This window comes from Rhipicephalus microplus, chromosome 9 (assembly GCF_043290135.1).
Source record: "Rhipicephalus microplus isolate Deutch F79 chromosome 9, USDA_Rmic, whole genome shotgun sequence".
NCBI classification, from domain to species: domain Eukaryota; kingdom Metazoa; phylum Arthropoda; class Arachnida; order Ixodida; family Ixodidae; genus Rhipicephalus; species Rhipicephalus microplus.
The window spans coordinates 123,077,250-123,103,771 of NC_134708.1; the positions used below are offsets into that span (position 1 = coordinate 123,077,250).

Consider the following 26,522-nt stretch of genomic DNA (forward strand, 5'->3'; position numbering starts at 1 on the left):
GTCCACCCGATGCACAAAACCCCGCCCAGCAGCCGGAACACAAGCCCTGCACCCGTGGACACTCCTGTTCACAGAGTAAGCCGTGGACACTCCTGTTCACACTGAAAAAGAAATGCGTAACTGGGATCCCCAAGAAACGAAGAGCTTCAGGACAAGTGCATAGGCATTTTACATTTCTACTGCGAGACATCTAATCAAGCGGCTTTCTCTGGATAACAAACTGCAAAAATGATAATAAAACATAACAAAACATAACATAAAATGATAACAAAATGATAATGAAAATTTCAAAATGAGTTCCAAACAAGGTTTCTCATAATATTGTGAAAACTTGTTTTGCTATGCACTTTTCGCCATATTGGACAACCTTGAAAACTGATACCGGTTGCTCCAAACTGCTTCAAAATTGATCTTTTAGTGCTCCAAAATGCTTCAAATTCTAATTTTTTGTGCTCCAAAAAAATGCTCCAAATTGTGGTTCCTAAGTGGCATCACTGAAGATAGAAGTAGCTTGTTCACTGCGTATACGCACCAGAAAACAGAAACGATAGCGTTGCGGCAAGGTGTCTTGCATTGTTTGCATGCGTGCAGCAGTAATTTCTCTTTATGTCAAGAGATTCAGAACTGCACAGAATACTTTACTGCGCAGCATAGATATGCCATGTATACACAGTTCAAACTAGTAAGTTCACTCATGTTCGCAGTACTTACGCTGGTGCGAACAGGAGCAGCCTCGTACAGTGATGAAGGAACGAACTCCGGTCTTTTTCAGAGCATAGTGCTCTATAATCTATCTCTCAGATTGCTACAACTCTGACGAGAACCGCGGGCACATGCAACACGAGTTTACTTAGGCTGTACTGTGCACCATCCATGCCTGTCGGTGTTCTGTTTCAGGCATTCTGATGCGAGTCGCTGGAGTTTCACTGCTGGCGTCAACTCTTTCGCGTTAATTCATCTTTGTGGTATAGATCACAACACAACAGGAACTACCAGCCCTCCGTAGGGGTGCAATCACTAGAGCGAGACGCTTCGTCTGCAGGTACTGGGCGAGCATGGCCTTATTTGTGCCTCAAGGGAAGTGGAGGAAATGTATATGAGCGCTAGTGTTTAAGGCAGATCGTCTCGCTTCGGTGGCTGGATGGCTTATCCGGTGATCCAACGTCTCAGCGCTAGTTTCTAAATTTGTTAAGTGTTGATTGAATCGATTTCCTAACTCAATACTGCCACATGGTCTGTTTGGGTGAGATCCATGAGACGTTGGATCACCGGATAAATTTCGAAGCGACGGCCATCCTTGAAAGCGAGCCGAACTGGAGGAGAAGGTTGTTACTCGAGTCGTGGCACATACAGAGGACAGCCCATAACATCAACCGCTCTCTCGGTGCCCTTCCCCAGTGTATACACACGGACTGCGCTCCACGGCAAAAGGAGAGAGAGGATTGTTATCCATCCTGCGAGTGCTTTGAAGACGCTGCTGCTAAGTAGCCTCCGCAGTCACCCCCGAGGAAGGAACCAAGTCGGTTTCGAAACGTCGGGTTTCTTCAAAACTTTTGGTTGGAGTCTAAATCATCTCCTAGTGGTGTGTGTGTGTGTGTTTAGATGTTACCAGTAAGTGTGAAGGTTCAATAGAAATGTAAGTCTCTGGCTTTTGCTCTTTGCAGGTGTATGTACAAAGAGTATATGCTTTAACATGGCCCATCAGACCTTGGAACTGTGTCTGGCTTTTACCATTAAAATGGACGTCCGCTTTATGAAAAATAATGTAGTGATTGACTCCGGAAAGATCTGTTCTAGCGGGTACAAGTATGACCACTGCTACAGCTTTAATCCTGTCGCCGAGCCAACTTAAAATGCACGGAGCCAGAATTCCTGCCTAAAATCTGACAGAGTGCCAAAGCCTTGACAAACACCGCGACATATTCTTCCGTATGCAAACATCATTCACTGTAAAAGTGCCCAGAAATTATATTGCAATAGTAGGACCGATTAGTTTCTAAATAATGTCAGCGCAAAGTGACGAAAAAAATAAAAAAGGTGGGTACGTGGCGGGGGGGGGGGGGGGATTGCCGGAAAATTTGGGGAATGAAAGTTGAACTCACCCACCCCCACCCTCTGTGGCTACGCCACTGTTTTCATGCAGTAGACGACCCATGCTTGCCTCTGTGTTTATGTGATGGGTGTTTTGTGATGTTCCCTGAACTTGCAGGCTCTCATGTGTTACATTTTCAATACTGCAGCGTTAGAAATTTTCACTACTTCTGCGTGGTGCATGGGCTTGTGACTGCGGGCAGCAGCATATTGTTGCTACGTAATGAACGCAACCGATCTTTTCGCTCATCCACCATAGTTGTGGGAAAGCAAGCTCGCCCGTGTTTTTTTTTCCTTTTACGGCAGCGCAGCCAGTATAGCTGCGAGGACACGTCAGTCTCTTGGAGAGGCCCTCGACGCCTCTTTCCGAGGGTTGTTCACCTCGCAGCCGGCGTGTTGTATCCACCTCTTCTCGGCTCGCGGAATGGTTTACTCTTCCACAGCGGTTTGAACAATTGGAATACTTTTAACGATTTGAACCTGATTTGAACAAAGCATTTACCTTTGCTTGTTGCATTCTCATTGAGAACACACCAGTAGACAAGCAAATAATGAATATGTGGGTAAGAGCATCTACTGGAATGTCGAGTGCACATTTATTTGGTTTAATCTGCAAACCATCAGTGTTCCTTATGTTACTGTTCTTCAAAGATATTAAAGCAGAGTAAACTTCTTCAGGTGTTGCGGGCTCAAAAAACGCCATGTGTACATTTGATTCTCCCATGCAGTTGAAAGTATCTTTATTGTGAGCGCTATTTTTTTATTTGTTAAGTGTTTATTGATTTGATTTGCTAACTCAATACTGCCGCACGGTCTGCTTGGGTGACATCTATGAGAAAAAGAGGACAAAGGCGATCTATCTAAGCTGCTGCTTGGCTAGTCTACTCAACGAGCCCATTAAATCAAGTTTGTCATCAGAAATGTGACAAGACTGGTGGAGGAGCTGGGTAGAATGACTCACAGTCCACCCGATGCACAAAACCCCGCCCAGCAACCGGAACACAAGCCCTGCACCCGTGGACACTCCTGTTCACAGAGTAAGCCGCCGCCAATGAGGCCTACCGCCTGAGATACCGATTACTGATGCAGCGACTATGAAATCGACACAAGATACCGTGCAAGCTCCAACACCTTCCACGCCGATCTACTGCACCGTCCAGAACCCGCTCATGCCTAGTCTCTTTCACGGAGAGCAGCATGAAGATTTTGACGACTGGCTGGGTGAGCTGGAACGTGTCGCAGCAATAAATTACTGGGATGATGCCGCGAAGCTCCGGAACGTGTACACTTGCCTAAAGGACGGTGCTAAGACGTGGTTTCTGAACAGGGATGATGTTCTGACATCTTGGCGCCTCATCCAGCGTCACCTTCTGGAGACTTAGAGGAGTCCCGACCACCGCGAACGGGCAGAGCATGCACTACAATCACGCATCCAGATGCCAAACGAGGCCGTCTCGATGTACGTCAAGGACGTGACGCGGCTTTTCAAGCGACCGGATCCTGCTATGGCAGAAGAAAAAAAGTTGCGGCTTCTCATGTGTGGTGCGGAGGAACAACTGTTTGCTAGTTTGGTGCGTAGTCCTCTCAAGAGTGTTGCTGAGTTCCTTACTGAAGCGGCAACAATGGAGTAAAAACTGCACCAACGGTCTGCCCTGTTTGACCGTCAAGTGAATGCTGCCTCAACTCCCGAATTTTTCGCCACCCCTGGAAGCAAGAGTTCCGAATGGATTCGCGAGGTCATCCGCGAATAAATAAAAAAGATGTGCGGGACAAGGCAAATCGATGTCGGTTTTATCACCAGTGTCATCCGTGACGAGGTCCAGCAGGTGCTGCACGCCCATCATTTTCCACCAATGTCGATTGATCCGGCAATGGCTCCTGTGTCTACTGACAGTCGCCGTCGTACGTACACAGAAGTTTTGCAATCTGCCACGCCTTTTTCTGGTCAAGGTGTCCCGATCCAGCCAATGCCGCACGTCCCGATCCAGACAATGCCATACGCCCTGATGCAGACTGTGATGCTGTCAGCCGCAATTCAGTCAGAGCGCGCTGGTTCGCACTTCGATGGTGGCCGTGCACTGAGGCGTAAGTCTGACCTCTGGCGTTCGCCGGACAGACGACCCCTCTGGTTTCATTGTGGTGAGGCTGGTCACATTTACCACGAATGTCCATACCGGCAACTTAAACTGCGCAGATTTTCCGTCGTCACCTCGACCAAAAATTGGTCAAAGGCAAAGGTATATCGAAGAGTATCTCACGCAACAGCTTGCACCCTTTTTTGACGGCAATCGCATTCACCATCTCTGAAAAAACTCACAGCCACTGCAGCACGTATCGAGGTGACGGCACGACGACGCTTCTGAGTCCTCGTCGGGAAAACTGAAGGCAGCGGCCTTCGTTGGCAAGGTCACTGAGACTCATGGTGTGGAAGACCTCTCATCAACGCTTTCAGGCAATGCTGAAGGCACTTCGTCAGAGATTGGTCGCAGTACCGAAGAAACGCCGACACCCACATCTGAACACAATGACTGCGTGTCACGCGACATACCTGTACAGATTGATGGTTTTCAGGTCAATGCCTTGGTAGACGCTGGTGCAGACTATTTGATTATCAGCGGGAGGCTAGCAAAAGACCTCATGAAAATGATTTTACGCCGTGGAATGGAGCGCGAATTCGAACAGCTGGAGGACACGTAACACCGCTGGGTCGCCGTACGGCAATAGTGAAAATTCGTGCATCAACGTTTGCAGTCAGCTGCCTCGTTCTTCGGGACTGTTCTCGTCAGCTGATTAGCGGCATGAACTTCTTTAGGGAATACGGTGCCAAAAGAAATCTCCATGAGCGCATCGTGACTTTCTCGACTCAAGGTGCAACAGTTCGAGACGCTGATAACTGCCGTAGACATGCGCTGCGTGTTGCTGACGACAGTGTGATGCTGCCCCCTCAAGCGACTGTTCCCATCGAAGTCACTTGTGAAGACCTCTGAGATGGTGATGTTGTAGCCGAAAGCAACCTATCACTTCTGCTACTCCAAGGTGTATGCGCCGCCCGAAGTGTTGTGCATCCCTGGGACGGACAGTCACAGATACTAGTTATGAACTTCACTTACGAACACCGGCATCCTTTCCGCGGACCCACCATAGCCTATGGAGACCCTGTTGCCGACGTCACGGAGTGCTTGGTGTCCGAGGAAACGCATGAAGATGAGAAATTTCTATACCACATCGACATTAATTCGACGCTGTCAGACGGGAGGAAGGCTGCACTTCATGACCTTTTGAGGGAGTTTCAATCTTGCTTCGCCTCCTCTTCCAAAGTCCATCAAACACACCTCACGAATTATGGAATTATCACCGACGATGACGTCTGCCTTATACGGCAGCAGCCTTATCGCGTTTCTGCCAAAGACCGCGAGGCTATTCAGACACAAGTAAAAGATATGCTTTATGACGGGATTATTCAACCATCCAGCAGTCCTTGGTCCTCCCCAGTCGTCCTAGTGAAGAAAAAAGACGGAACGCTGCGATTCTGTACTGACTACAGGAAGCTTAATAGCGTCACGAAAAAAGACGTCTATTCACTTCAACGGGTTGATGACTCTCGACAGGTTACGACGCGCGTAGTATTTTTCGTCCATTGATCTAAAGAGTGGCTATAGGCAGATGGAAGTGGGTGTACGAGACCGAGAAAAAACCTCGTTTGTGACTCCAGACGGAGTTATTCCCTTCGGCCTCTGTTCTGCCCCAGCCACTTTTCAGAGAATGATGGATAAAGTTCTCGCTGGCTTGAAGTGGCAAAGCTGCCTTGTCTGTCGTGATGATGCGGTCATCTTCTTTGAGAGCTAACTGAAATGCCTGAGAATTGCTCTGGAAGCCATTCACAGAGCTAAACTCGTGCTGAAACCTAGAAAATGCTTTTTCGGCTATGAAGAGCTGAAATTTCTGGGACATGTCGTTAGTGCGGATGAAGTGCGACTTGATCCAGACAAAACTGCTGCCATCGCCGCCTCCCCTCTTCCATCAGATAAAAGAGCAGTACGCCGTTTCTTCGGCTTGTGCGCGTATTATCGCCAATTTATCGCCAACTTCTCGAAGATAGCTGAACCTCTTAGGCGGCTCATTCGAGATGACGTGCCCTTTACTTGGAGTGCAGATACAGCATTCACAGAGCTACGACAGAGAATGCAAACAGCCCCTGTTCTTGCCCATTTTGATGAGGACGCTGCTACAGAAATTCACACAGATGCCAGCAATGTCTGACTTGGCGCTGTCGTCACCTGCAGCGGCGTCTGTGCAAGCAGGCGTTTGGTATGTAGCGACACCACTGACCCGAGCTAATGGGGGGGGAGGGGGGTTCGACTCCCTCCCTAGCCTAGCCGTGCGTGGCTTTGCCATGTCCGGGAGAAAGGGGATTCAGGGGGTTGAGCTGACGCTGGGTGATTGGACCTTTAAGGCCCCCCCGGCAGAGGCAACACACCCCTTTGGCCCTGGCTTCACGTAGATGGCACCCCTGGGCTGACCCACCCAGGGGAAACCGGCAGTCACCTTTTCCTGTCGCTATCTCCTCTTATCTTCATCTTAAATTTTGCTCTAACACATTTTGTATGTCCTGTCATCTACTCCCTTCTAGTTGCTTCTACTTTTCCTGGCTGCGAGGGTTAACCCTGTGTGCTTATCCAACCTAGGATAAACCATATTGGGTTATAGTGACTGCGTACTGCTGGTGTTGCGCAGACTTGTTCACATGCTTTGCCACATCCCCTAGTTGGGTTCCGTGGTGGGTGGTAGGCGCCGTTGCCGAACAAACACTTTCTTTCATGGGATCACCAAACTTCTTCCTAAGTAATCGCCCCTAGAAAAGGGGGAAGCAGTCTCACAGTGTTCATTTGGTCCTTACGCTACAAGACACTGCTCATCATCATCATCACAGTGTGTCAAGAAGAATCAAGACTTGTTCCCAAAATATCATTTCATGCATTGTTAAACCACAGGAAAAAAAGCAACAAACATATCACCGTTTCTCGTTTCAAGATGCTTCACTATGTTTCAAGATGCTTCACTGATACCATCGGGGCTGGCTACAAAGCCACCAAGATGGCCACTGGGGACCTGCTAATAGAAGTCAAAGACAAAATCCAGTATCAGAAACTAAGCAATCTTGTTGCGTTTGGGGACAAACCTCTCACCCTTACTACTCACTGGACATTGAACTCAGTGAAAGGTGTCATATCAGATGAAGCTCTTGTAGACCTTACCGACGAAGAACTTTTGGACGGGTGGAAAGACGAGAATGTCATACATGTGCAGCGCATTAAAATCAGGTGAAATAATGCAGAACTCCCCATAAAACACATTGTACTGACGTTTGAAGCAAACACACTCCCAGAAACAGTCGCTACAGGCTATCTCATGCTCCGTGCTCGACCATATATACCAAACCCGAGACGTTGTTTCAAGTGCCAACTATTTGGCCATGCTTCCCAAAGCTGTCGAGGGCAGCTGATGTGCCCAAGGTGCGCCGCCACAGGGCACTCTGCTGATGACTGTAACTCTGAGGCTGGGGCCCATTGCGCGAACTGTGATGGTGACCATCCCGCTTATTCTTGCTCATGCCCAACCTGAAAAAGAGAAAAAGAAATTCTCACAATTAAATTCTAAGAAAATGTCAGTTTCAGGGAAGCTCGACAGCGCGAAACGCACACTTTTCTACAAAAGTCATTTGCCGAAGTGGTGCAAGGGGGGTCAGCACCACTACGATTTTCGGCGCAGCCCCTGACGACACCTGGCGTGTCGAGGCAACCGCCAGCAGACCCCACTGGAGAAGCAGCCCTGGCTGCTCCGCCCTCTTTGAACACAGCCTTACCAAAGGCCCCTGTGAACACTGGCAGCAGCCAGGGCAGCACCCAAACCAAAGAGGTCCCCTTGACCTCTGGCCCAGTGGGGGCAAAGGCTTTGTCTGCCAAGACAAAGCCTACCCCACGTACACGACTGTCTGGCGCCTCTCCAGAGGCGATGGATACCACTGACCCACCGGCACAGACTGTGCCGAAGGAGCGGCGAGAGCCCCTTGACCGCTTCAAGAAAGAAAAACACCAATTACAGGGCCCCCTAAAGGCTCTGTAAAGTAAGTCACTCCCAATCCATACACAGAGCATTACTTTACACCCAATATGAAATCACAAATTATACAATGGAACGTCAGAGGACTGCTTAGAAACCTCGACGATGTCCAAGAACTTTTACACAAACCCTCAGCAAAAGTGCTATGTGTACAAGAAAACACTTGAAACCAAAACACATGAATTTACTTAGAGACCACATCATTTTCCGCAAAGATCGAGATGATGCAATTGCATCATCAAGTGGCGTTACTATTATATTAGAGAAATGCATAGCGTGTCAAGATTTGCAGATACAAACGGCCCTCGAAGCAGTGGCCATTCGTGCTGTTGTCTTAGGGAAACTTGTTACCATTTGCTCGGTGTACATTTCTCCTCATTATCAGCTGCAGAAAAAAGAATTTCAGTCTTTTATGGATCAACTACTTGAACCATATATCGTCCTTGGCGATTTTAATGCCCACAGCCCTTTGCGGGGTGACTCGAGGAGTGATGCGCGAGGCCTCTTGATTGAGAACTTTATTCTTTCCACAGATGCATGCATTTTAAATAAAAAAGAACCAACATTTTTTAGCCTGGCAAACAAAACGTATTTGTGCATTGATCTTAGCATGGTTTCTCCTACACTTTTACCTGATTTTAATTGGGATGTTATTAAAAACCCCTATGGGAGTGATCACTTTCCCATATTACTGAAGACGCAAAAGAAAATGAATTTCTACCTCAGGCTCCAACTTGGAAGGTAGACAGAGCTGATTGAAAGAAGTACCAGAGTCTTAGTACTATATCGTTGGCCGAGATTTCCTCTCTAGGAATCGACTCTGCCACTATGTATTTCACCGCTTTTATTATTGACGCTGCTTCAAAGTGTATCCCCCAGACAAGTTGTGGTATTTGCAAACGTCATGTCCGGTGGAGGAACGACGACTGCAAGACTCCTCACAAAAAGCAGAATAAAGCGTGGGGTCTGTTGCGTGACTATCCATCTACAGAGAATCTGATCTATTTCAAACAAGTAAAGTCTCAAGGGTGAAGGACGTGCCGACAGGCTAGGAGGGAAAGTTGGCAGAAGTTTTTGTCAGGCATTAATTCCTATACTGATGAAGTCAAGGTCTGGAACAGAGTGAATAGTATAAGAGGCCGACAGACACACTCACTCTCTCTAGTGGACACAGAGGGTAACAGCCTTGAGGATCAAGCAGACTCCCTGGGAGCATACTTTGAACACGTGTCCAGCTCATCGCATTATTCTGACACATTTAAACGATACAAAGAGAGAGTAGAAAGGCAAAAACTTGAACGTAAATGTGGAAAAAATGAGCCATACAACAGACCCTTCCGCTTGGCTGATTTGCAGGCAGCGCTAAACTGCTGCAGTAAATCAGCCCCAGGCTCTGACCGTGTTATATATCAGATGCTTAAACACTTACCTCAAGAAACACATAAAACTCTCCTCTGTCTGTATAACTCCATATGGGCTTCTGGCGAGATTCCCTCTGCGTGGAAAGAGGCCATAGTAAAACCTATTCTTAAACAGGGCAAGGATCCATCTTTCGTATCAAGTTACAGACCTATTGCTTTGACTAGCCGCCTCTGAAAATTATTTGAAAAGATCATAAACTGCCAATTATTACATTTTTTGGAATTAAAACAAACTCGACCAATATCAGTGCGGATTTCGAGAGGGTCGGTTCATCATGGACCATCTCATCCGCATAGAGGTGCAAATACGTGAAGCTTTCATTCATAAGCAGTTTTTCCCATCTCTCTTCCTGAGCATGGACAAGGCATACAATACAATGTGGCATTTTGGAATACTGAGATACTTCTCACATTTAGGTATACGAGGTAATATGCTAAGTGTACTAGAAAATTATCCGTCCAATCGGACATTTTTGTGTTCGAGTGGGCAATGCGTTGTCACAACCGTTCGTGCAAGAAACAGGAGTACCCCAGGGCGGTGTCCTCAATTGTACTTTCTTTGTAGTCAAAATGAACTCCCTGCGATCGTGCATCCCGCGTAACATCTTTTATTCAGCATACGTTGATGATCTACAGATAGGTGTTAAATCCTGAAATCTCTCAGCATGCGAGCGACAGGTTCAGCTCTGTGTTAACAAGGTCTGTAAATGGGTAGATGAGAATGGTGTCAGTCTGAATCCACTAAAGAGCTCCTGTGTTCTGTTCTCTAGGAAGAGAGGCCTCTACCTTGATCCCCATGTAGAGTAGCAGGGTGAGCAAGTAGCTGTCAAGAGTGAACAAAAGTTTTTAGGCATAATTCTTGACACGAAGCTCATGTTTATACCACACATTAAGTACATTAAGGAGAAATGCATGAAAACAATGAACATCCTAAAGGTGCTGTCCCGCTTAAGTTGGGGCAGCAACAGAAAATGTCGAATGAGCCTCTACAAAAGCCTTATCCGCACACGTCTAGACTATGGGGCGATAGTGTACCAGTCCGCAACACCAACAGCATTGAAAATGCTGGACTCTGTTCACCATTTAGGCATTTGCCTTTCTACAGGAGCTTTTCGTACAAGCCCCGTGTAGTGCCTTTACACAGACTCAGATGAATGGTCGCTACATATACAAAGATTGTACCTGTCTTTTACATATTTTTTTAAGATAGCCGCAAGGACCAACCACTCTACATACTGTGCTGTAAATGACACAGCCAGCTCCCAGCTCTTTCAAAACCGACTCACATTGAAACGGCCCTTCTCACTGCGCGTCCGAGCACTAGCTGTGGAGACGGGCGTCCCATTGCTCGAACACGGCGCAACGGCTCCTACTACATGCGCCCCGCCATGGCAACGGCAGGTTATAAATTGTGACACATTTTTCATGATTGTGACTAAGCATGCCCCACCCTTACACATTTAGATGTACTTCTGCGAATTGGCACACAAATGTACCTATTCTGAATTTTTCACTGATGCATCAAAGACTCGCGGGGGTGTGTCCTATGCAGCGGTGAGCCCATCTTTTTCGGATGTTGGTATTCTCCATCCTCACACAAGCATTTTTACAGCTGAAGCTTACGCAATACTGGTGGCAGCAAAACACATTAAAGAATCAGAAGTAATGCAGTCATACACACGGATTCATTAGGCGTTGTAAAAACTTTGAAAGCCATCAGAAAGTACAAAAGTCCTGTTATTGTTTCACTATACTCTCTCCTTTGTGCTATTTACGCATCGAAACAGCATGTAGTAGTATGTTGGGCACCAGGACATCGTGAAATTGAAGGAAACGTACGAGCGGATAAGCTCGCAACATCAGTCTATGCGAACACTCCGTAGTCATCTGTAGCTGTCCCCGTAATGGACTTAAAACTTTTTTGAGAAAAAAGCTGAGTGATTACTGGCAGCATACATGGGACGGACAAATATATAATAAATTACATTTAATCAAGCCTTACCTTGGTGACTGGCCACCAACATCAAAAACACGCCGTGCAGAAGTAGCACTCTGTCGGCTATGTATCGGACACACATATAGTGCACACACACCTTCTGACTGGTGGTGATCCACCAATGTGTGAGAAAGGTGGTGAACCTCTTAGTGTCCTACATATTTTTATACAGTGCAGTAAATTAGATCCTATTCGAAAAAAAGCATTTTCCAACATCCTACCAAGAACAAATGCCTCTTCACCCAGCGATGTTCATCGGTAGAGATACACTTTTCAAACATCATTCATTATTCGCATTTTTAAAAGATGTTCGCAACTTCCACATGATCTACCCTGGTAATCTGTAGAACAACCTATCACAAAAGGTTGTTGCTGCTGTACATACATTACAAAGCTCATGTTTCGCGGCCCTTAGAGACAAGGGCACCGGAGAGACATTCGTGCTCTATAATCTCTTCATAGCTTTATCATCAGAACCATTGACCACTATTTTCAACTCTACAAATTTCATGTCACTCTCATAATTTTATTCCCTATATGTTTACCCGCCTTTAGAGTGAGGAATATTAGGCCCTTTTACAGCCATTCATCATACCCATAGCCCAAATCTTTCGTCGCATGTACTGGCGCTCTTTGGCCATAACGTGTTTCTTGCACCAAGAAAGACTATATAACATAATCATTGGCACTGTCCTTGTACAAGGACATAGCGGCGTTGACCATGTAATAGCTTACGCCAGTCATACTCTTTCTCGAGTCGAGACCAACTATTCTACATCAGAAAAAGAATGCCTTGCAGTCATGTGTGCGACAACCAATTTTCGGCCTTACCTCTACGGTCGTTCCTTCAAAGGGTTGACTCACCACCACTCGCTCTGCTGGCTAGCCAATCTCAGAGATCCATCTGGCTGTTTTGCTCGGTGGAGTTTGCATTTGCAGGAGCTCGACATTACGATTGTGTACAGGTCAGGGCGCAAACACGAGGATGCATGCTGACGCGCTCACTTGAGCGCCTGTGGGACATGTCATTATGGGCTCCGAGATTGAAGATGGCTTTTTTGAAGCAGTTAGCGATTTCGAATTCATGTCAAGACAGCGGGCAGACGAAGAATTATGCTCAGTTATTGATTCCCTGGAAGGCCGAATCTCTCAGGTCCCTCAGCACATCGCTCGCGAGCTGTCCTCTTTTTGTCTAAGAAGAGGCATTCTTTAAAAGAAAAACGCTCATGGTAGCGACAAAGCCTTCCTACTCGTTGTTCCTACAGACATGCGTCATGACATCCTTCTTGCGTGCCAGGACGAACCCACGTCAGGACATTTGGGCTATTCGCGAACTCTCGCCAGAGTATGCCAACAGTATTACTGGCCGCGACTATCAACTAGTGTACATCGCTATGTGAAAGGCTGCCGCGAGTGCCAGCACAGCAAGACTCTGCCTGTGAGACTCGTGGGTCTGCTCCAGCCGATTGAATCATCGTGGACACCATTTGACATCGTGGGAATAAACCTTCTCTGACTCTTCCCTTTGTCATTCTGCGGGAACTAATGGATTATAGTTACGACAGATTATCTTACTCGTTATACTGAAACAAAAGCGTTACCCCGTGTTATAGTTACGACAGATTATCTTACTCGTTATACTGAAACAAAAGCGTTACCCCGTGGCACGGCCTCAGAAGTCGCGAAGTTTTTCGTGCACCAAATCGCCCTACGGCAAGGTGCCCCGTCATGCGTGATTACGGACAGAGAGACGTCGTTTACAGCGCAAATGATGGAGGACATTTTTATATTGAGCTGCACATGTCAGCGAAAAACGGCGACTTATCACCGGCAATCTAATGGACTGACAGAGAGGCTTAAGAAGACCATAGCAGACAGGCTGTCAATGTACGTACAAAAAACCTAGGACAAGATTCTTTCATACATCACGTTTGCGTACAATACGGCAACGCAAGAAACAACGCAATTTCCGCCTTGTTTACGGACTCAACGTGCGAACCATGCTCGATGCTATGCTTCTGTGCGACCAAAGCGACGAACTTGCTCCAGGCGCTGAGCAATACACTCATTACACCGAAGAAGCTCGTCAGCTAGCTCGCATAAACACCAGTCACCAACAAGATACAGATGCATGGTGTTACAACCTCCACCATGGAAACATCACCTACAACCCTGGGGACCGAGTGTGGGTGTAGATCCCTGTCCGGCGATCAGGCTTATCCGAAAAACTCCTAAGCCATTATTTTGGATCGTACAAGGTTCTTAGGCGTGTGACAGACCTTACCTACGAGGTATTTCCGGGGCGGTGCAGTGTCTTCTCGTCGACAGCTTTGGCCCGAAACGATGCATGGCGCTCACCTGAAGCCCTACTTCACACAGTAGCCGTTGTTGTTTCATGTGTTACAACAGGCCATGACTTTGCGTTGCTACTGCTGTTTGCGTTCTTCTGTGTTTTTGTTACTTTTTTTTGCACTTGGTGCAAGTGTTGGCGAAACTTTTTTATTTGTGCTGCTAGTACTGGCGCTCTCCCTCTTTTGGTTCTTTATATCTGCATATGTATGCCTTCTTTTTTTTTTTTTCTTTACGAGCATCGAGTCGATGCTTTCAAAGTGGGGGACTATTGCCACATGGTCTGCTCGGGTGAGATCCATGAGAAAAAGAGGACAAAGATGATCTATTTAAGTTGCTGCTTGGCTAGTCAACTCAACGAGCGTATTAAATCAAGTTTGTCGTCAGAAACGTCACAATACCATATAGCTGCTTCCCATTCTCATTAACTTCGAGCTCTTCATTACTAATGATTTGGTTTAGACGTTTATTAAGTGTCTGCCAAACTAAATCACTCTTGCAATGCTTATCACTAAACAGTTTTTCTATGTATGCCTTTTTTGTATCTCGAAGAAACTTAGTTACAAAATTACAGTATATTTTTAAAAGCAGAAAGATTATCTGGGCTTCTCGAGTGCACAAAGTGGCTGTATAATTGGTTTTTCTTACGAATTAGCTTTAAACACTCATTTGTTAACCAAGGCTTGCCTACCTTTCTTGATGTCTTTACTATTTTTACTTTAAAACAACTAGTGTAGATGTTTTGTATCATGCACATTAGTGTATCGTAAGCTGTGTTAGCGTCACTACAGTTAAATATGGGTGCCCCGTCAACGTTTTCAAGCTGATTTTGAAAATCATTCATTGATCTTAGGTTTATCACCTGGATCATGAAATATTTACATTCGCATCGTCTTGCTGTGTGTTGTTTTGTTTAGAAAACTTGTAAATCGTCATATGATTGCCTAAATTGGCAGCAATGGCACCAGCGCTGATACTTTTTGTACTGCGAAATTCGTAATAAATAAGTCAATAAGAGATTCAGTAAGGCATTGGACAGGAGTGGGTGCTATTAATACATTTGCACAACCATAAGAGTCAAGGAGTAATTTAAAAGCCTGTGTGATTGAATTCAATTGGATCAGATTTATATTGCAATCGCCACCTATGTTTATGCTCTATCTATTTTGATATGCATAACATAGTAGCTGCCCTAAGAAAGGGAAAAAACTTTCACTATTACCATCAGGTGGTCGATACAAAACAGCGAAAACGTTGTATCCACATTGTTTTGTTAGCCCTTCATAGTCTGGTGTGGTTTTGGAAAGATTTGCAATTAAGTTACATGAAAGCCTTTCTGACATCATCTTTATGACTCCTCCGCCACGACTGTTCGGTCTACTTCAAACGAAGTTTTGATAAGCTGGCAAATAAATAACATCATCTTCTGAACAGTACCATGTCTCAGGTATCATTATAATATCAAACTGAAAGATAAAGTCTGTAAGAAATGCTTCTATCTAGTCGTGTTTATTACGGGCAGACTGAGCATTGAAATGCAGAAAAGTAAGCGAATCGGCGTAGCCCGGACGACCGAAGTTACGTGGTGTGATCATCGTCAAATACAGGATAAGAGGTGCTTTCGGTAATAATCACTAGTATATTTTAGATGAATCTGCTTCACACGTAATCTTAACAACGCCAGGCTCTTGAGTTTTTCGGGTGAACACTTTCCCATCCCTCATCCTTACAAATTGACATTTCATTTCTTTATTTTTAGCAACTCTCATACCAAGTAGTTGCTTTAGTTGAGGGCATAAGTGTTCATTCACAAAAACTGACTGCTCGGAAGAAAAATGAATGCCTTCCACCGTAAATCTTCCCCTTCGTGCTTTTTGAATTATAGCATCGCGTTTCGAGCAACGGTTGAAAGACATGACAACGTTCCTATCAGTATCAGAGTTCTTTACGGAGACACGATGGCAAGCATTGATATTCTGTTCTGTTATTGGCACGCCAAGCACTTCACCTACTTTTTCCAGAATATATTTTCCAGTGCCAGTCCAGTCTTCTTCATCTTTCCGTGTTTTGTTTACTCTAAAGATTATCATTTCTTTAAGAATGAAGTTTAACGATGATCCTCTTTTCTCATGCAGCAAAGAAATTAATTGGCTCCATGCTGTGTGATGTCAAGTCTGTACAGCGATTCCCAACTTCAGCTTCCATTTCGTTTCTGATGCAGGTAAAGACCTTGGCAGGGGAGCAGTACATGTCTGCGGTCTATGCTGAAAAGGCATACCTGTACTCGACAGAGGGCATCATTGACATCAGGACCCTCCATTGCCAAGATGCAATGCTTTCATCGCAGTCTGGTGCCATAATTTTGGGTGTGTGTACTTTTCTTGTTTTATGAAGTTTGAAGTGACGCATAGGCTGACCGCACGGTGTGGCCAAAAGCATCATAAGAGGTTAAACTAACAGGTCTGAATGATGTGTTGTTTACTGTACCAAAGAACACCAAGTCCATCAGACATGTGCGTATTAGAAGACAGTTTTAGAGACCAAGAAACATTTAAGGGTTAATCCATTTATTGATGTAAGGCTGACTGCATAAGAAAATGAGATTGCTTACAGAAGATTGTATTTTGTCGATCCTGCATGCTCTTTTTTTTTGTTCTTTTCTCTTCCACTGTGGTAGCAGAATTTGTAATGCTTTCTTATTTCTTTCTTTTCTTGCTTGACGATTGCATGGATTTTCACATGAAATATTAGAGTTGTAGCAGCGAAGGCACGGGAAAAATGCAGCTGTGATCGAAAGCAAGAACCAACTCAAAGCTGCTTTATTATTCCTCAGCTCTAGTGCTCCCCTGCTTGCCACTTCATTGTCAGGCCATCATAGAGCCCACCATGGAATAGACTTACTTCACCGAAACAAAAAAAAAGAATCTAGGAGTGGTTGGAGAGCAGCAGTCGACAATGCAGTCCAGACCGTCAGTGTGCGGCCACCGGTATCATCAAGGGGAATTACAGGCTGGTGGCTGTGAGCACATTGCACTGATGTGCGATGGGATGTTCGCAAGCATTCAGAAACACAAGCATTGTGGCAGAGCATGACAGTGTTGCTATGCTGTTACAGGACATGACAGTGTCAAGATAAGCTGGTAAGCTGTTGCGGAAAAGCAGCTGATGCATACTGGATGTACGATGTTCATGTGTGGTCTGAAGTTGTTCCTGGCTGTGTGGAAGAAAGCAACGTAGCATGTCCTTTTACATTTGTGTTGTGCGTTACTTGCCAGTCAGTTACGAGCAGCGAGGCCAGGATTGGAGCGATAAAAGCATACAAGCCAGCATCATCCACTCAAGAGCAGTGTTGGGGTTTGGGCTAGTTGGTATAACACGACAATTGTCACGTGTGCTCAGAAAGACGACAAAGAGAGAAGAAGACGAGTGTTAACTTCCAACTGAGTTTATTGTACAGAGCACGAAAATATATGAAGGAGACAGTAAACCATGTGACAAAAAAGAGCAATGTAACAGTAAGAGAAAAAACAAAAGCCAAGAAAGAACTCCAAGGAAACGATACAGAAAACTAAAAGAACTATAACTATTTGCGCCCGCTGATACTTTCGAGGAACCTTAATTCCTTCTCGGACAGAGACAAAGAAGGCTTCCTAATAAATGACATCTGTTCAGGTGCCATCTGCACGGCCTTGACAATGACTCGGGAGTGATGTGCAAGAAAACCATCTTTCCCATTTCCGACATTGTAAAGATGCTCCCTCAGTCGATTGCTCAGACACCTTCCGGTTGTTCTGAGATAACAAGTACCACTGGAAAAAGGGGTCCTATAGACAACTCCCCAGGAGCATTGCACATACCTGGTCCTATGCTTTACTTTACATTCAGCTGTAGCGGCCGGAAATGTCGGCTGCCGGAGGCAGCGAGAAAGGAGACGTGAAGCAGGTTTGGAGTTGCAGGGCAAGACTGTTTATTTCCACTCCGTGCGAGTGACGGGAGCTCCCCTCGACGAGGGAGAGAATGAGGCACCCCCGCGTTCTTCTACAAGAAAGAGGAAAAGGGGGGACACCGAGCGAGCAGACGTAGCATGCAGCCGGTCTAATCCCCAGAGCCGGCCCCGACAACACGTTGTTCCCCGAACACGGAGGAGGAGGAGCTGGCGCCGCGAGTAGGCGCGCTGTCGACGGCCGGCTGCAGACGGGATAGAAAAGAATGCGGTGGTGCTTAGCAGCTTCCGCTACAAAGGCTCCCCCCCTAGATTGCGGAGCTTTTAAAGAAGGACAGCAGTTACGGGCTGAATAGTGAAAGGTCACAGTCCAATGGTTAGCACTGAAATCGTACGTGAGAGGCTGCTTGAATGGAAACTTCAATATGAGCAGGCTTGGCGCGGTCAACGGCGACGACTTCTCGTTTCCCCCGCACGTCGATTGCGATGGTTTTGTTAGTACGTCCCAAAACTTTGAATGGGCCATCGTACGGCGGAGTAAGGGGCGGCTTCGTTGCGTCGTGTCGCACGAACACATGGGTAGCAGAGTCCATGTCAGGAAAAGTGAAAACTTTCCTGTTGCGGGCGATGCGAGGTGCTGTTGGCCTGAGTTGCGCGAGCCATGCGCGCAGCTTCTCGATGTGATCGGAGGCTGTTGGGGCGGAAGGTGTCTGGTCGGAGAAGAATTCTCCCGGGAGGCGCACTGTTGAGCCGTAGACCATTTCCGCTGCGCTGAAGCCGAGGTCTTCCTTCACCGTTGAGCGTAGGCCAAGAAGAACGAGCGGGAGCTTCTGCACCCAGTGCTGGCGGTCGAGTTTCGCTGCCAGTGCGGCTTTGAGTTGCCGGTGGAAGCGCTCAACCATTCCGTTGCTGGCGGGGTGGTAGGCGGTTGTATGCTGCAGCTTCGTGCCGAGGAGCGTTGAAAGTGCGGAAAAGAGGTTGCTCTGGAATTGCCGTCCCCGGTCAGTTGCTATGCGGGCGGGGCAGCCAAAGCGGGACACCCATGTTTGAATGAAGGCCTGCGCGACGGTCTCAGCTGATATGTCCGCAATTGGTATAGCTTCGGGCCACCGGCTGTACCTGTCGATGCATGTGAGCAGGTACCTAAATCCTTGGCAGGGCGGTAGTGGTCCCACGAGGTCAAGGTGAACGTGGTCAAACCGCGACTCAGGAGTCCGAAATTCCTGTAGTGCAGCCCGATTGTGGCGAGTCACTTTCACTTGCTGACACGTTTCACATGTCCGAGCCCATCGTCGCACGTCCGCGTTGACTCCGGGCCAAACGAAGCGTTGCGTTATCAGCCGCTGGGTGGCACGGACACCTGGGTGGCTGATGGAGTGGAAAGTGTTGAATACCACTCGGCGAAAGTTCAGTGGGACAAAAGGTCGTGGTGCTGCCTGGGAGGTATCGCAGGTTATCGTGCTCTGGACGTAGGGAAGTGCAACCTCCGAGAGCACGAGTGAAGATCCCCCTCCCTTCAGTCTTGTCAACTCGGGGTCGTCCCGCTGAGCTGCGGCCATAGCTTCGAAGTCCAGGACTTCTGTGCTGGAAGCATTGACGCGAGACAAGGCGTCAGCTGCTTCGTTTTCGACCCCGGGAACGTGGCGGATGTCTGTAGAAAACTCGGAGATGAATGAGAGCTGACGGATCTCTCGTTCTGAGTAGGAGGAACTGTTGTTTTTGAATACGTAGGTGAGGGGCTTGTGGTCTGTCAAGATGTAGAACTCACGGCCTTCGAGGAAGTAGCGGAAATGCTTAATGGAACAATATATTGCGAGCATCTCCCTTCCAAAAGTGCTGTACCGTGCTTCTGCAGGCTTCAGACGTTTCGAAAAGAAGCCCAGTGGCTTCCACTGGGCGCCCTCCTGTTGCTGCAGCACTGCTCCGACCGATGTGGAGGAAGCGTCCACCATGAGGCGTGTAGGAGCTTCAGGCCGTGGATGAATGAGAAGGGTAGCCGCGGCTAGCTCGTCCTTAGCTTTCTGGAAAGCGTTCTGGTGTTCGTCAGACCAACAAAATTCTGGTGCCTTTTGGTCGTCTCGGCGCAGCAGGTCGGTCAATGGCTGGAGCACTCGAGCACAAGACGGAATGAAGCGCCGGTGGAAGTTTAAGAGCCCGAGGAACTCCCTCAGCTTGCGAAAAGATGTTGGAGCTGGAAACTTCTTGACGGATTCCACCCTCGATTCCAATGGCATAATGCCTTCAGCAGTGATGTGGTGGCCGAGGAAGTTGAGCGCCTCTACTCCAAACACGCACTTTTGAGGTTTCAACACCAGACCGTGCTCATCCAAACGCTGAAAGAGCTGGCGGAGGTGCTCTTCGTGCTCCGCAGGCGTTCTGCTGGCCACCAAAATGTCATCCAGGTAGACAAAGATGAAAGGAAGACCCCGGGTGACCTCATCCATGAACCTTTGAAAGGTCTGTGCGGCATTTTTCAAGCCGTAGGGCATGCGGACAAACTCAAACAGGCCGAACGGAGTTGTTATGGCTGTTTTTGGTATGTCCTGCGGTTCGACGGGGATTTGGTGGTATGCCGCTACAAGGTCGATCTTGCTGTATATTTTCGTACCTGCCAGCCGCGCGCTGAAATCGTGAATGTGTGGCAGAGGATACTGGTCCGGCGTTGTCGATGCGTTCAAGGCTCTGTAATCACCACACGGGCGCCAATCGTCGTCCTTAGGCACCATGTGTAGCGGCGATGAATGGTTGCTAGACGAAGGGCGAACAATTCCCAGCTGCAGCATATGCTCGAACTCCCTGCGTGCAGCTTGAAGCCTTTTGCTGGACAGCCGTCGTGGCCGGGCGGTGACTGGCGGCCCGGTGGTGACGATGTGGTGAGTCACGTTATGTTTCACCGGCTGTTCCGTGTTGCGGGGCTTGGTGAGCGAGGGGAATTCGGCCAGGACGTGGTGGTAGGCTGATACTGGCTGGAAGGCGCAGATGCCAGATGAGCAGATGTTTGACTCCAAACCACGTACTTTGAGGGATGTGTTGTTATCCTTGAGGCAACGGTCACGTACGCTCACATCCAGGTTGAAGTGGCTGAGAAAATCTGCTCCGAGTATGGCGAAATTAACATCCGCCACCACGAAGACCCAGCGAAACAGGCGCCTGAGTCCGACGTCTATTGTCAGCGAGCGGAAGCCGTACGTAGCGATGGCAGTGTTGTTCACTGCCTGCAGCGACGATGTGTTCTTGCTACGTAGGCGATCCTCGGGGGTTGCCGGGACAATAGAGATTTCGGCTCCCGTGTCGACTAGCAGGCGCGAGTTGCTTACGCGGTCGACTACGAAAAACAGGCGGCTGGGTGGAGGGCCGATGTCGTAAGCCGCCGTTAACGACTGGCCGGAGCGTTTCCCGGAAACGAGCAAGGTTGAGTGCAGCGGCTAGCACCCGTGCCGAAACGACGGTGGTACCAGCAAACTCCGTCCTGTGTATCTCGTGCATGGCTTCTCTGGGAAGAGCTTGGGTGTCTTGAAGGAGATCGGTTGCGTCGTTGCTCGTCCTGTTGGGGAGCGCCAGATAGCACAAGTTTCTGCATGGTCTCGGTAAGGTGTTGCAGTTTCTCCTCAAGGCGCGACAGTCGATCTGGTTGCTCATGTGTTCTTGCAGCAGCTATGGGCGCAAAGGTTGGAGTTGAGTATTCCGTGATGCGATCGGCAAGTTGCGCTAGTCGATCAAGGGACGTCTCATTTGAACCCGCGAGAACCACGCGCACCGACTGGGGGAGCCGTTGCAGGAAAAGTTCACGAAGAAGTGGGAGCTGGCCGTCCTGACGCGCGTGCACACCGAGTAGTTGCCGCATACGGTGCAGCAGTTGGGAAGGTCGTTGGTCGCCCAGCTCTTCGCGACACAAGAGCTGCTGCAGTCTGCTTTCTTCAGGCGCCTCGAGGCGGTCCAGCACCGTCTTTTTGAGGGTGTCATATTCTTCTTGCGCGGGGGGTGAAACCAAAATGTCGTCGATAGCGTCGGCGATTTCGGGGGGCAGGGCTGCGACGACGTGAAGGTATTTTGTCGACTGCGAGGTGATGTGCCGGAGTTGAAAACGGGCCTCCACTTGGCTGAACCAAACTCTTGGATTTTTCGGCCAAAAATTTGGTAGCTTCAGTTCTGTGGCGATGACCGCAGGCGTGGAGGCAGCAGCGTTGTCGTCGGAGCTCATCGCGGCGTGTTCGTTGAAGCGTTCGGGTCACCAATTTTGTAGCGGCCGTAAATGTCGGCTGCCGGAGGCAGCGAGAAAGGAGACGTGAAGCAGGTTTGGAGTTGCAGGGCAAGACTGTTTATTTCCACTCCGTGCGAGTGACGGGAGCTCCCCTCGACGAGGGAGAGAATGACTGCTTCTTCAGCGGGTTTGTCAATTTATTAAGAATGATTAATTTGAATGGTGCAGAGAACAGCACACGGACACTTGCACGTTTACCAGTTTTTTTATCCTGTGGGATATCTGGTGTTTGTACGTATGACAGCTGTCCTTTTATGCTCTATGTCCGTGTTGCTCGGATCTTAAGGCAAAGAAGAAACAAAGACAGCATCTGAGCAATACGAACGCAGAGCGTGAAAGGATAGCTGTTGTTCTATAGAAGCACCAGATATCTCACACGCTTAAAAAATAGGAAAACGTGCAGGTGATTGTGTGCTTTTCTCTGCACCGTTCAAATTTACCAGTCTTACTAAATAGAAAACCCCCTGAAGAAGCAGTCATCAACCTGCCAGCACCATGATATCATTAGGAGGCACGCCGTGGTGTGAGACTCGAGATTAGTTTCGGCCCCTTCAGGTTTTTTTAACGTGCATCTAAACCTATTTGAAGTGTCAGCTAAGCACTACAATGGACTGAGGGTGCGCACACGCACCGAGCGCCTCTTCTGTTTGCATCGAGCGTCATCCCATCGCACGCTTCCAATATGCAATACCAACACCCCCTGTCTGTCATTATTGTACCTAAATCTAAGCACATTGTTAGTACGTTGAGCTTCCATAGAAATTTAGCTGGCATATGTGGGAATTGAGTTCACGACTTTGATCCTAACATCGCAATAGCTCTGCCTGCTGGCTTATCAGGGGGTGTTGCCTAAAAGACCTGTACGTATAAATGCTCAGCGCAAATATGCAGCATAAATCTGTTGACACTGAGCGATGATGAGCAGTCTACAGCCATCAGCGGAATAAAACACTTGCAGGGCTCACAGTACGGTATTTTAACAGTGGTGTATTAAGCTAGCAAGCTCAGCTGCTTTCGCATTACAAATGGTTGTCTCCGAAATCCGGTGCCCAATCTCGAAATGTACAGTGGTTATCTATTTGCTGTAGCTTCAGTTTACGAACGCACTTTCTTTTCATATGAGTGCGGTTATCACGTTTGTCCTCGTTAACAGTTGGTAATAGGGTGCATGACCGAAAATTCTACAAAGGAACGAGACCGCAGAATTATTGAGGAACTGCCATAATCCACTCTTGCGTCTTTCCTCTTCCCACTGCTTGCATTGAAAATGGTAAAACTTCACGGGCAGTTTTCAGGTCTGAGACATTATTGAAGTTTTTTAGCAGCTCCTAATGCAGCAGAAGTATGTGCCTGCTTTCCTGGATGACAAAGCTGCGGCACGTATAGAGTGCAAATGCGAGATAAAATCCCCAAGCAACACCTTTTTCATGTGTACAGTGAAAAAAACCAAGCGAGTGCGGCCTACCTGAGCGACCGGAGCTTTGCGCTCTCTCCGCTATAGTGCCAAACGGCACTGCACAAACTCGGGCCTGTCTTCCCTATAGCTGTAGTGCTTTTTTGCTAGAAGAGTGGCAGCTTAAGCTACACAGAAACCTCATTAGCCACTTTGCCATGCAAGAAACTTCGCTATGTGTGAAAATTTTTATAAGTGTATATTCAAAGGCATAAGTATATTACTAAGGCTCATTTACTTCATTATAATTGATAATATGTTATATTAGTATTCAATATATTCAGGTTTGTGGTTGGTAGGTCATGCCGAGAGCCCTAAGTAGGCATGAGGGTAAGTTTTCATTAGGCAGATAGAAGATGGTAATGCTACTTTACTTGAATATCCATCGGCAAGTGGATGGCAGCATAGGAAATGCCAGGTGTCATTGAAGGCTGTTAGCATAAGTTAACAGTCATTCGCACCAGTGCGTTGCCTACACAGCATTGTCCTGGGCGTTGTTAAGATTGGCATTGGATCCAAGCCGAAAGGGGTGTTCAGGGTTCTACGAACAAGTTGCCGGAAGGAAGCGGGCTTGCTGACAGCCGTCCGAATATGGGTATTGTTCTCCCAGCCAGGAAGTGAGGCGCATACAGTCGCGATGCCGCAGAGTGTACAACGAGACGAGTGAAATGATTTCGATCGAGACAGCATCTTTCAAGAGATGGTGGTGACAGCATGAATTACTGTAAACCCCGCAAAATGAGAGTGACAAGCGCAGTTCTTTTGATACTCCTGATGGTGCGGGGATAGTACGAGCATGGGACGCAGCACGAAGTGGCATTCTCACCCCAAAGAAGAGACAACTTGGTTCCGGAGGGAGAGCGTGGGGGCCACGTTCTTCTCAAAAGCGTTGACAAGGGCGGATGTGGACGGTACCGTCAAAAGTGATGTGTGTGGGGTTGCTGGACAGAGAAGTTTAAAGCTGTTCCCCATCTCAGGGTTAGGGGGAAAACGACTCTTGATAACCAGTCGCAGTGTGCTCCTGAAGAAGCTTTCGAAAGTGTTATGTTGCTGCCATCAGCCTAAGCAGTTTCACATAGCACCACAGGATGGCGCTTTTTATGGCTCCTATAATCATTGAAATAAACGTGCTGCTGAGCCTCGACTGAGCCTCGTCTGTGTGCTGCCTCGGGAGAACATCACAACTGGCGAGAGATAAAATCTGCAAGTTGGGCGCGGCAGAAAACACCTGTGCCGGGAATCAACAAGAATGTCGTCCGTGGGCAGACTGGAAGCGTTCGACACAAGCACAAGTGATGAGTGGCCCTAATATTATGAGCGTGTTTTGCTTTACATCGTGGCTAATGATGTGGTTGAGGAAAAAAATAAGGTGGTATTCCTGAGAAGCCGCGAAGCAGCAATGTAATCGTTGCTATGAAATCTGCTGTCGTCTACAAAAACGATTGATGCGACATTTGTAGCTATCTTCGCAGCCCTTGGTGCACACTTCAAGCCCAAAGCTTTCGAAGTGGTTGCAAGTTTCAAGTTTTTTTCTGGAAAAAGGCACAAAGGCAAGGCCGTCAATGACTACATCTAGTACAACTACAAGCTAGTAGACGACTGCAACTTTGGCACAGTGTGCGAGCGAATGATGTGTGACCAGATTGTCTGCGGAATCAACGATGCTGAAATGCAGACTCGCCTTTTGGAAAGTGTAGATTTAAACCTGAAACGACGAAAAATCTTGTCATATTGATAGAAACCACAAGAAGAGACTCGCACATGCTTGGCACCCCGTCCATTTCTGTAGATATGGTACAGTCGGCAAACTTCGTAGAGCAGCCAACAAGGAAGATGGCGGAGGTAATGTGCGCCCGGCGCAGTGGCAGACACCAGACGACGCGCTGCTGACACGGCAGAGCTACCTGCTTCAAGTGCGGTCAAAAAGGCCACCTCGCAAGGGTTTGCAAGATGGCTGCGAATAACGGAAGGAATGGGACGTGCACGACATGAACGACCATCCCGAAACAGATCCGGGACTAGGTGAGGAATACACATTGTGGTCTTATCGTGCCACCAGACCGGAACCCATGAAAATTGAAGCTAGTGTCAATAACGTGCTGCTAGTGATGGAACTAGTGATGACACCAGTGCCAGTGTTTCGATAATAAGCAAAGCTAAATTTAACGCTCTGTTTTCATGGGAGCTGTTGGAGCATACTGACTTGTGGCTCAAAAGCTATTTTGGAGAGCTGTCGTCAGTATTGGGGAAAATGTCAGCCACAGTAAATGTGGCCGCGCAGGGGGCAACTTTGCTGTTATTAGTTGTGAGCGGAGCGTGCTTGACACTTTTCGGAAGGAACTAGATGGAATCATTCGCTATTACCATTTTGAAGCCGTCAGGCGTGAAAACGATCAGCACCGTTGAAGGCCTGGTCGGACAATTCAGCGACGTCTTCTCAGACAACCTTGGTACAATGAAGGCAGTTTTGGCCACGATATCACTGCAAGAAGGAGCCAGACCAAAATTCTTCAAGGCGCGACCAGTGCCGTTCGCGCTTGTTGACAGGTATGTCGAAGAGTTGCCACGGTTACAGCGCGAAGGCATCCTATGCCCTGTGACGACGTCTAAGTGGGCCACGCCAGTAGTTCCAGTGGTGAAGCAAGATAGTAGACTACGCATGTGTGGTGATCTTAAGGCCAATATCAACCCTGTCACGGTGACTGAATGTTATCCGATTCCCAGGATCGAAGAAGTGTTCGCCAAACTGTGTGGCAGAAAGAAGTTCACAAAATTGAATTTGAAGGACGCTTACCAGCAAATAAAGCTCGGTGCGCAGTAGCAGGAGCTAGTTACTATCAACACAGTGAAAGTCTTGTTTCAATTGATGAGGCTTCCGTTTTGTGTCA

The 26,522-nt window shown here is 47.7% G+C and overlaps 1 protein-coding gene across 1 annotated transcript in view; it reads left to right on the forward strand.

Moving 5' to 3' along the window:
• The window catches only part of LOC119163038 (protein FAM185A), a 110,920-nt gene that overhangs the window by 67,034 nt on the left and 17,364 nt on the right, over positions 1 to 26,522 (forward strand). Inside the window, exon 5 of the mRNA XM_037414935.2 lies at positions 16,199 to 16,343. Within this exon, the coding sequence (XP_037270832.2) occupies positions 16,199 to 16,343 (145 nt within the window). The remainder of the gene's footprint in view (positions 1 to 16,198; positions 16,344 to 26,522) is intronic.